Source organism: Monodelphis domestica, chromosome 2, assembly GCF_027887165.1.
Source record: "Monodelphis domestica isolate mMonDom1 chromosome 2, mMonDom1.pri, whole genome shotgun sequence".
NCBI classification, from domain to species: domain Eukaryota; kingdom Metazoa; phylum Chordata; class Mammalia; order Didelphimorphia; family Didelphidae; genus Monodelphis; species Monodelphis domestica.
The window spans coordinates 157,166,022-157,178,316 of record NC_077228.1 but is presented as its reverse complement, the minus strand read 5'-3'; the positions used below and the strand labels follow the sequence as shown (position 1 = coordinate 157,178,316).

The 12,295-nt window shown below is 35.8% G+C and overlaps 1 protein-coding gene across 1 annotated transcript in view; it reads left to right on the top strand.

The window, feature by feature from the left end:
- NTPCR (nucleoside-triphosphatase, cancer-related) overlaps positions 1-10,226 on the top strand; it is a 36,045-nt gene extending 25,819 nt beyond the window's left edge. The window contains exons 4-5 of the mRNA XM_001369064.4: positions 1,030-1,239; positions 9,556-10,226. Of these exons, the coding sequence (XP_001369101.1) occupies positions 1,030-1,239; positions 9,556-9,624 (279 nt within the window). The 3' untranslated portion in view covers positions 9,625-10,226. The remainder of the gene's footprint in view (positions 1-1,029; positions 1,240-9,555) is intronic.
- Positions 10,227-12,295: the final 2,069 nt, after the last annotated feature.

Below are 12,295 nucleotides of genomic sequence, written 5' to 3'. Positions count from 1 at the left end.
GAATCTTTCTATCTTTAATCTTCTTGAAGGCATGTGTCTAGCTGTGGAATGTCTAGGTCAATTTCTTTTAAAATTATTTTTTCAGTTACGTGTAGAAATAATTTTTGGCAATTGTTTTCTGACATTTTAGGATTCAGATTTTCTCCCTTTCTTTCTCTCTCCAAGGTGGTAAATAATCTGATACAGGTTATACCGATGCTTTCATGCATAAACACATTTCATAGTTGATTGCTCATGTTGTGATAGAAGACATGTCACACATACAATAAAAAACTCATGAAGGAAATAAAGTGGAAGATAGCATGCTTTGATCTGTAATCAAAGGCCAACAATTCCTTCTTTGGCTATGGATACCATTTTTCATTATGAGTCTGTCTAATCACTTTCTTAACATAATTCCATCTTCCTTACAGAATGGTTGAGTCCTTTTTCTTTTTGTTTTCAGGAATGCAAATAAAAAGCTTGGTCATTGGAATAACTATAGTGGTTAAATAGGTGGTGATGAAACAACTTTCATCAAAATATCAATTACAAAGGCAGCTAGGTAGCTTAGTGGAAAGAGAGCCAGGTCTGGAGATAAGAGGTCCTTGAGGTCCTGGATTCAACTCTAGCTTCAGACACTTCCTAGCAGTGTGACCCAGGGCAAGTCACTTAACCTAATTGCCTGGCCCTTACTGCTCTTCTTGCCTTGGAATTGATACTTAGTATTGATTCTAAGATAGAGGGTAAGGATATAAAAAAAATGTCAGTCACTTACCATTGGGAAAGAAAGTTTTCTAGGTAGCCATAGTCCTAGTCAGATTTGGCAGAGATCATTTATTAAATGGCTCTGGATTCCCTAGAAAAATTATTTGTTTCCCATGAGTAACTGGTTAATATCCAAAGGATAGTGGACTTATTCAGGTGTATTCACCAACTTAAACTCAGATCTTGTTGGTTGACTGGGATGTTTATAGAGGAAGGAAAAATGTCTTCAGTTTACACAGTGGGAATTTGGTATCAGATTTAATATATTTTTAAAATCCACAGGCAGATGCTGGCCACAACCCTGGGAAGAAGGTGTGCATCATTGATGAGATTGGGAAAATGGAACTCTTTAGTCAGACTTTCATTCAGGCTGTGCGTCAGACTCTCTCCAGCCCGGGGACTGTGATCCTTGGCACAATACCCATCCCTAAAGGAAAGCCATTGACACTTGTGGAAGAAATAAGAAACAGAAATGATGTTAAAGTGTTCAGTGTAAGTATAAGTAACTCTGTTGTCCCAAACATGTAAGGAGGGAATGACCCCAACAGCAAGGAGTCCAAAAATAATTTGTATTTATTTTGGGAGTGCCTTTTTACCCTTAAAATTTAATGTGCATGTATCTGACTTTCTGGGAATTCATAACACTTAAAATCAAATCATAAGGCTAAGCCACAAAGACCAGACCAGAATCAGGAGGAGTTGAAAATCTCCCTATATTTCTCATCTTACCTCTTTGTCTCTTCACCCTCCTTACCTTGGAATACCCTTGGAATATTTAATTTCCTTTAGAACTCAACTCAGGTGTCACCTACTACAAGAGACTATTCCTGATTCCTCTAAGCTGCTATTTTGTATTTTTTTATATGCTTAAATGTATACCTGTTCTTTCACCCTAAAAAATATAAGTTTTTTGAGAACAGGAACTATATTGCTATTGCCTAGCACATAGCAGGTGCTTAATAAATGCTTGGTGATAAACATTAACTCATAGCTTCCAGAAGCAACGTGGTTTAAAGAAAAGACTGTTAGCTTAAGACATAGGAAAGATACAGGTTCCACAGGCTCTCTACTAAATATAAATCTTGTCTTTCTTATCTGTCTTCTACTGGAGATGACTTATTGGTTATCAGAGGCTAGCACCTCCCATAACAACTGGAGTCCCATGCCCCATGTGCCACAAAATTTGCGCCTCAGCCTTTGGACTCCAAAGCCACATGAGGGTACACCCTAGATGAAACTGCACAAAGACAATAGTCATTCTCGATCACCGAGAGACTACCACTGGCTATCTCAACATATTGGCAGTTCCTACCAAGATATAGACTCTATGAGAATGGGTCTAGGAATGGATGGCCCTTGGCTGACCAAGTAAAATTTAAAGAGAAGAAATACCAGAAGACTACAAGCTGCTGAATCTTTTCAGCTAAGTCAACTGACAAAACTCTTACTGGGATATAATGAAATGTTATTAGCATCTATAGAAGATGTCCCCCTACAATGATATAATTGTAGATCTCTGAAGTCTGGAATTACCTTATTTTCTACCATCTTTTTTACTTTTCTAGGTTTTCCTCCCTTCTCTATTATTCTGTTTCCTTTTCATTCCTAGTTGGTGATAGTGCTTATAACTGACCATTGTAATGCAAGTTAATGAAGTCAAGGAGTGTAAATACATTTAAGGACTCATTATTGACAATAGCTGTAGACTAGCATTCAGGCTGCTGTATGTCATCATGTAACCATGTAACCATAGTCAATATGACCATAGATATGACTATTGACATTTAAGTCATGAATTCATGAAAGCAGCAACAAAGCATGAAGACTTAACCTAGCCTTCCCAGGCCCTTAAGCGGAGAGATCTTGGGGAACATAATTAAAGACTCAATTTATTTTTCAAAGATTATAGGATTTCAAATTGTTTTCTTTCTAAAGTTGCAGAAAGCTTAGATGTTCTCTGCTCTTTCTCTTATTGGGCCTTATATCATATATATATCTTATAGATAAGGAGTTCTTTGTGATGAATATAGTGTTTCTAGGGAGATAGGTAATGGAAGATGATTGGCCATAAATACAGATTAAGTTATCAAGAGGTCAGTAGGTACAAATTCCAAGTCTGGAAGTCTTGGGAACTGCTGGTGTTCAGGTCTTGAAACAGGAATGGATAAAATTAATCTAATCTAAAAGTCCTAACAGATCAGACAAATGGTGATAGTCAATTGACTTTTAAGTCTAGAAGTTAAAGTCTAAAGATAATACCAACATTTTCTTCTCTCTAAGACTAGAAATGAAGACAATACTAACATTTCCTTTCTTTAGGATTATAAATTCAAGACAGTACCAACATCTTCCCCTCTCTAGGATTAGAAATGAAGACAATACCAACATTTTCTCTTCTCTAGGATAGAAATTACTCCTCTGGTAAATGACTAGTCCTGTGTTGTCAATTCCCTCTATTAATGCAGGTCAACACCTTCCCTGAAATTTATTGCCTTAAAAAGTTGCCCAGAATAGAGGCAGGCCATAGGTCCGCTACCACAAAACTGCCTTGAGTATGGCCCAAAATAGATTAAAATATAATTGGGAAATTTTTATCAAAATAAAAAATTTAAAAAGCATAGATTATGTTCATTTGTAGTTTTCTAAGTCAAGAATCCTTATGTGTGCTCTCCATTTCTTTTTGAGTTTGACATCACTGACATAGACCCAAGTATTACATATCTAATATATATCAAAGACAAGACTTGAACTCAGATCTTCTTAGCTCTAAAGATAGCTCTCTTAGCACATAGTCATTTCAGCCACTTTCAGGTGTGTCCAACTCTTCTTGATCTTTTTAAAAGGTACTTATTGGAATAGAAGGAGAAATCTATTTAGAATCATTGAAAATGATTTTTCCATTCTTTTTTGGCACTCTAGCTAGATCCTAGACAGTGAGTCTTCTGAATCCAGTTTTAGAAACATAATAATGATAATAGCAATAGTAACAATTATTATGATTATTATATAATTTCATTTATACTATTACACATTATATAATGTGCATAATATATATTAGATATATCAGAGAATTTTAATAGCTAACATTTATATAGTGCTTAAAATGTGTCAGACCCTGTGCTAAGCACTTTACAATTATTATCTTTTATTATCCTTAGAACAACTCTGGTAGTGAGGTGCTATTATTAGCCTCATTTTACAGATGAGGAAACTGAGGTTAAATGATTAGCTCTGAGTCATATGGCTAGTTAGTAGTGTCTGAGGCCAGTTCTATTCAGATCTTCCTGATTCCAGACCCAGCACTCCATCCACTGTACCACTTAGTTGTCTTATGATATTTTTAATGTTCTTTTATAGAATTTACTTAATGTAATTATTTTAGAAAATGGTTATTTGATTCTAGTAGTGAATCAATTTAAGCAAAAAATACCTTTCTTAAGAAAGAACACATATTTATATATGTTATATATATATATATATATATATAATATTTTATATATTTTAGATTTACATTTCTTGGTAACTACCTGGTTTAGGGGTTCTTAGCACAGAGCTCATTATTCTCTCCATATATTTATCTGTCCATCCACCTGAAAGTCTTTAAAGAAACATAATTTTTTTTATTCTTTGTGCTCTGCCCAGTCTCTGTCCATATCAGAGTCCTCATCATTAAATTAGGAAGTTGGATTACATAGTCATTAAAGAATTGTGTGGCTCTGATTTTCTTCAACATTATAATCCTGGGTCATTCTTATTCATCCTTAATAATAATAACCTCATTTATATAACATTTTGAGGTTTCCAAAGTGCTTTACAAAATTATCTCAAATGTTATCCCTAGGGAGTAAGTACTATTATTATCCTTATTTTATAGGTGAAGAAAAAGACCTTTTTATTCCATGTCCAGCATTCTATCCACTGTGCCACCTAGCTGTGATTAATCATTCAACTTCTATGCTCTACACATCTTGTACTAGATTCTACATATATAATTTTACATGTACACATACACATGTGCACACACATATGAAGTTATATAATTATAAAGAATGAGAAACTACCTACTCTCAAAGAGCTTTACATTTTATCAGAGTAGACCACATAAAGAGTTATCAGCACATTCAGTAAAAAACTGACTTCAGTACCAGGAAAAACTGTGTTCAAATCTAGCCACTGGGCAGATTATATAATCCCTCTTTGCTCTAGATAACTTTGACATTCTAAGATAAAGAGAGGGTGCCAACCAGCATTTGTAGACAGTTTGCTCACGTAGGAGTTCTTTGTACTAATGAAATCACTGTCTTTATCCTTAATGGCCGTTAAGGAAATGGCACTTTCTCTACCTCATTGTTCATTTGCAGTTATCTTATGTGTTTTTCACTCTTAAATTAAGTCATATTTATTCTGAGCAAAATTGGAGTTGCCCAATATGAAATCATTCATATTGGATGGCCAAGGAGTTTTGAAGTATTTATTTCAGTAATGTCAGAACTATGTTGAGGAAAAAAACAAAATGTTTTGATTATCATATGTGGAGGGGACCCCATTGTCTCAGAGGCTGTAACAGTGGAGGGCTAGCTTTGGGTGGCCTGGACCCAGAGACAGTCTGTTTTCTGAGAACCAATTTAGCTAGGTTGGAAATAATTGAAGTATAAGGGGACAATTAGGTAGTGAAGTGGATAGAGCACTGGACCTGGAGTCAGGAAGACTCATCTTCCTCAGCTGAAATCTGGCCTCAGACATTTCCCAGAAGTATGATCCTGGGCACAAGTCACTTAACAAAGCTGTTTGCCTCAGTTTCCTTATCTATAAAATTATTTGGAGAAGGAAATGGCAAACCAATCTAGTATCTTTGCCATAAAAATCCTAAACGGGTTCACAAAGAGTTGGACATGAAAAAATAATAGCTAACATATAATAACCCTTTGGGAATTACACAGTTCTTTATATGATCCCATTCAGTCCTCACAAGACAGGAAGTATAAGCATTTTTAATCCTGTTTTACAGATGAGGAAACCAAGGCCAAGAAGGAAACTAATTTCCTCAAGGTTGCAGCAAGAGTTAGAAGTATGTTGTAAATGCCAGACATCTACCTCAAAAAAACCACATTCTTTTTACTATGCCACACTGACCCTCTAATTATGTATCCATTTCGTTTGCTGGAGAGTCATACACAGGACAAGGAAAGATGTCATAACTGGCATTCCCTCTGGCTATTTTTTACCTTGAGGAATTGCGAGCTGGTTCTTTGCATCAGAAGGTTTGCTCACATCCCTCTTTCTTTTTGTTTCTTTCTAGCTCTGTCTTATTGATTATGTCTCTTTCCTCCTTTGCTTTTTCCTTGTTTTCTGTTGTCTAACTCTATTTCTTTAGCTCTTTTCTGTCTTGTGTTTGTTAAGAGGATGGCGGGGGAAGGAGTTCTCATATCATGAATGCCCTCCTTTCCCCATATCATGTCAGATTACTCTCTGTCCTTTACTGAGGCATTATACACTATCTACACGCTAGATTCTGAGATGGTATTTTTCTCCTGAAAAGTCAGTCTTTCCATCTTGAAGTCAGATTATTTTCGAATCCCTCTAGTGTTATTGGAGCAGAAAGTGAGGCTCATCCGAGCCCTTACAAGAAGACAGTGGGAATGGGCAAAATGGTGAGCCTGGTTTTATTTCAGTTCAGACCCAAGACAAAGTCGACTCCATCCTCATGTTGTACCAAGGTTTTAGTATAGTCACTACTACATTGGCTGGGCTTTGGCAGTTTTTTTTTTCTTTTTGCTCTGATGGGGTATTTGTTGTAATAACATTTGAGCCATAAACCTAAAGGAATGAACAACTGGCTTTTTGGAAACATTGAGTCTTGTCAAGGCACTGAGTACATTGAGTGCTCTGATAAAAGTTGCTGTAGTATCCCTGAGGCTTCTTTGGTTCTAAATTTTAAATTCTGTTTTCTTCTACATGGATCAGATGTCCTCATCCTTTAGTTTTTATATGTCCTGAAGATATTTTTAGCAACTATAGAAGTTAAATGTGTTTCCCCTGGAAGCATGTCACAAATTCTCAATAACTATATCATATGTCTTACACTATTTGCCATCATTGGTAACTTTATACACTTTGTGACATTCTTTGACACTCATTCATTAATCTAACAGTTATTTCATGCCTTGCCTGTGAATTGCATTGCTCAGGGTTCTGGAAAATAATTAATAAAAGAGGTAAGATAATGTGGATGAACTTGGAATTGGGAAGACCTAGGTCCAATTTATGCTTCACCACCACTTAATAGATGAGTGACTGAGTAAGCCATATAACTGCTCTGTCACTCAGTCTCCTCATCTGCCAAATGGGAATAATAATAATAGCCATATATTTGTATAACCTAAAAATCCAGTGTGGCATAATGGAGAGAATGCTGCAATTATAGTTAGGAAAACTTCCTTTACAGTCTTTTTATACTTTATCTCTCCTTCATGCACTCTGCAATCGATTGAAATTGGTTTATTGCTGTTTCTCTCACAAGACATTCCATTGCTATTTGTTGTTAAATATTTTTTAATCATCTGTCTCTTCATGACCCCATTTGAGGTTCTCTTGACAGAGATGCTGGAGTGGTTTGCCATTTCCTTCACTAGTTCATTTTACAAATGAGAAAACTGAGGCAAAAAGTTTTAAGTAACTGCCCAAGGTCACACATATTAGAAGTATTTGAGGCCATATTTGAACTCAGGTCTTCCTGACTGCAGGCCTGGCAACTTATTCACTGCACTGCCTAGCTGCCCCTCCTTTCCCTCAGTCAATGCATATTAAGTGTCACTATATGCCACATACTGTGCTAAGCACTGGGGATATAAGAAGGGGCAAGAGATAGTCCCAACCCTCAAAGGGCTAATAATCAAATGGTGGAGACAGAAAGCAAACAAACAGATTAATAAACTATTGATTAGATGAAGAGGATATAATATGTCTGAAGTAAGATTTAAACTCAGGAAAATGAGTCTTCCCGAATTCAGGCCTGGGCACTCTGTCTGCTATGTGACTCAGCTGCCCCCTCGATCCCCATACTACATGCATTTTCACTCACTGTCCCCCATTGCTGGAATTTTCTTTCTCTTCATTCTCTGACTTCCTTCAAGTTTCAGCTAAAATGTCACCTTCTACAGGAAGCTTGTCCCAATCCTTCTTAATTCTAGCACCTTCGAGATTACCTCTAGGTTATTCTGTTTATATGTCATTTGTATATAGTTGTTTGTATGTTGTCTTCCCCATTAGATTGTAAGCTCCTTGAGAGCAGAGACTGAATTATTTATTTATTTTAGCCATAGCACTTAGCACAATGCGTGCACATAGTAGATATTTAATAAGCTTTTGTTGACTTGATTTGAAAACTGCCTTCAAACTTTACCCCTGACACCAGCTGTTTAACCAATCATATCACTTCAGACATCTCAAACTAAGCCATAGAGAGGTTGAGCTCTATTGATAGAGGAAATTGCTATGTTGGAGAAGTGTAATCACAGATTCTTAGAAGATTATGTTTCTAAAATGCCTACAAATCTTAAACTGCTATATAAATGTCAGCTATAATTATTATTGTTACATAATTAAATAAAATATAGAGCTTTCCCTGATAAGGTTTATGAAGCCTACAAGGATTATAATCCTGGAACTAGAAGAGACCTTGGAGACCCTCCAGTCCAAACTATTGATTTTATAGATGAAGAAACAAAGAATTAGGAAAGCTAAATGAATTGCCCATAGTCACAGAATCTGAACGTAGGACATTTGACTCCAGAACCAAGTCTCTCTGCACTGTACCATGTTACTTCTTTTTTAAAAATTAAATTTTCTTTGTTGATTTGTTACATTAAAATACACCTTCTCTCTCTCTCTTCCCCTACCAAAGAAGGCATCATTTGACAAAAAGATATATGTATGTATAAAACTATATTGTGCTTATTTCTGCACATCAGTTCTTTCACTGGAGATGAATATGCACAAATCACTCTTCAAACAATATTTCTATTGCAATATATAATGTTCTCTTGGTTCTGCTCATTTCACTCTTCATAATTTCATGGGAATCTTTCCATTTTTTAAAATTAGCCTGTTCATCTTTTCTTATGGCATAGTAGTATTCTGTCATAATAATATGCCACAATTAGTTTAGCTATTCCCCAATTGATTAAAGGGGTGCCTATATTCTCTCAGATAAATGCCATCTTAGAAGGTTCTTTGTTCCTCATAAGTTTATCTCCCTATCCAAAGTATAATCTTCTTGAGAAAGCTCATATCCTTAAGCTCATCATGTGATTCTTATTGTTTAGTGATATCTAATTCTTCATCACCCCAAGTGGGGTTTTCTTGGCAAAGATACTGGAGCAGTTTGCTATTTCCTTCTCTATGTCATTTTACAGATGAGGAAACTGAGGCAAACAGGGTTAATTAATTTGCTCAGGGTCACACAGCCAATAACTGTCTGAGGCCAGAATTGAACTGAGGAAGATGAGTATTCCTGACTCCAGGGCCAATGCACTATCCACTTTACCACCTAGCTGCCCTCAAGAGAACATATAGTAGACAGATACTTCATAAATATTAATTGATTTATTTTCAAGTGTAGAGACTGAAATCACACAGAAACATCTTCAGATTGACCTGGAAGGGCTTCTTAATTGGGACATATCTACATGTTTTTTTCCCAGTGAATTTTTTGGTGCCTTTAGTTAGTATATTATCCATTGAAGGAATAAAGGGAATGATGGGAAGTCTGAAGCCTAGCGCTGATTTTTTTTCTTTTTTTTCCCACAGGTTACAAAGGAAAACAGAGATAGCCTTTTGCAAGAAATTGTGACAGCTGTGCAGAGCTGCCGAAAGTAAAGCTCGTTTGTGCTAAATGCTTTCCTGTCAGCTAAGGAGTGGTGTGTTTCAAGTGGTGTCTGATTGGTACTCAGCCCATTTGGCTTTTATGCCATCAGGTTTATGATAACTGAGTGCTTGAAACCTTTGTGGCTCCTCCAAAGAAGTCTTGACAGATGTTTTCCATAAAATGTTTAAAAGATCAAATTAGTCTTAATGCTGGATTGACTATACAAGATTAACAATCCATTATGGTTTATTTATGCTTAAAGCTTTCTGTTTATTTCCTCTTGCAGTCGTGTGCATGATTTGGGTTAATTATGAAATGAGAAATGGTTTGGAGAATATTAGTTGGAATTTGCCCCATTGAAGTTTATAAATATGTTCAGGGGAAGGGGGGAAGAAGAGTTCACCTCTTAATCAATTTTGCATGTCATGAAAATCAAATTCCTATCCAGGTGCAGCATTAGTCTTGTGTAACTTAAAGTGGCATAAGGGTTTGATTTATTATTATTATTATACCAAGAAGAAAAATTGTTTAAAGTCCTTTCCCCATATTTTGTTGTTGTTGTTTGCTTATTTATCTCTTACAAATATTAAAATAAATAAGGTAGTTGAAAACAGGTGGAGACTCATATTGAAAATATTGTCTTTTAAAAATTTGGAATTCTTTGATGTACTCATAGAGAGGTAATATCACTCAGAAGGCTAGGTAATAGAGCTGGAAGCTCAGGCCTTATGAATTCTAATTCTAGCTCTGACATCCTTTGGCTGGGTTAAGTAAACATGATGTTTAACCTCTCTGTGGCTTGCTTTCCCATCTATAAAATGAAAAAAAAAAAGATGAGAAAAAGTCTCATCTTGAGGTTATGATAATGATCAGTTATAAAAATGAGGCTATTTAGTGTTTAAAAGTATGCATGGCACTTTCCTTACTACAATTCTGTGAGATAAGTAGTACAAGTCTTATTTTTTCCTGTTTTGCAGATGAGCAACCTCAGGCTTTGAAAGATTCAGTGACTTTCCCAGGGTGACAGAGCTTCTATGGTTCAGAGCCAATATTCAAAACCAGCCTTTTCTTGGATCTAAACTCATATTCCTTTAACTACATCACATTTGTTACTGAGACACTTAGGTATATAATATACAGAATGTCTTTAGAAATGTAGTTATATAAAACACACTGTTGAATATCCAAAGGTTTTTTTTTCCACAGTCTGGGTGTGATGAGACCTTTGGCTTTAATGTAGCACAATTAAAGTTTGGATCATCAGCTCAATGAAAAAAAAATGTAGTTAACACATTAGACAGACTTAGAATTTTAATCTAATTTGAAAATGAACTCACTGTATGTGTACTTCTCAAAGCCTTTGTTGTTCCATTCAACAAGCATTTATCAAAGTCAATCTAAGAAGCTGTCATATCAGCATTTTCCCTGGTACTTGAAAAATAACAGTGAGTAGTAATTATCACTTACTAGATGCTATGTATTCATAAAGGGACTAATACCTGTGCTCACAGAGCTCAAATTTTACTGGTTGCAAGAAGACCAATTAACAGGCAGATATTCCAGAAGAGGTTTGATAGCGCAGGAACCAGGGTAGTAGTGTAAGTAGAGTAAAGGGTACAGTTGCAAAAGAAGTTATAGAGGTAGAATCGACAAAATTAGGTTGATTCCAATCTTACAATTCTGAGTGACCTGGAGGATGATGGAATCCTTAACAGAAGTTTAGATGAAGAGCAAATCTAAGGGTTGGGAGGGAGATAATGAGTTCTGTTTTAGACATATTGAGTTTAAGGTTCCTCCAGGAAAACTAGGAGGGCATATTTGGCAGAGACTTCATGGAGGAGGACTGAAGTTGAGAGGAGATATTAAGATTGACTATATAGAGTTGGCAATTGGGCCAGTGACAGTCAATTAGTTTGCCAAGAAAGAGTATAACGAGAGCAGAAGGAGAGAGGGGAAACGGACAAAGGTAGAGCCTACTACATAATGCTGGAAAAGACTGGTAAAAAAAATTTTTTTTGCAAGTGATAGATTTTGGGAACCCTTTCTGTCCTGATTTATAAAGTTTATTGCAAAATAAGGCTAATGGTACTGGAATGCATGCAAAAGGCTAATGGTACTGGAAAATTGAAAAGAATAATATTTTATATCATGACTGACATACATATCCATACAATATATTTTTGTGTGTTCAAGTGCACACTCACTGAATATCTCCTAGTTTTTTTTTTGTTTGTTTTTTCTTGAAGGTGTCTTAAATTCAATACACCTAAAGGAGAACTCATTGTCTCCCTTCCACCCCTGAATTTGCACCTCATGTAAACTTCTGTTAAGGACCCCATCATACTCCAGGTCACACAGATTTATAAAATTAGAATCAATCTAATTTTGTTGATTCTTCCTCTGTAGTATCTTTTGCATCTGTGCCCTTCACTTCACTCACAAAATCCAGTCAATATTGGGGGCATCCCTAAATTTTATTGATGTTAAATTTCCTAGCATTTTTCTAATCTGCAACACTGGGCAAGCTCTTAAACTAATTCAGTCAGTCAGGAAAATGCTTTTTAAAAAATAGTTACTATATCTCTAGCCTTTATTATAAAAGGGAGTTCCAGCTTCTGAGTGACCAAAAACATAAATAAGACAGAACCTTGACATGTGCCTGTTTGGAAAACACTCACTATT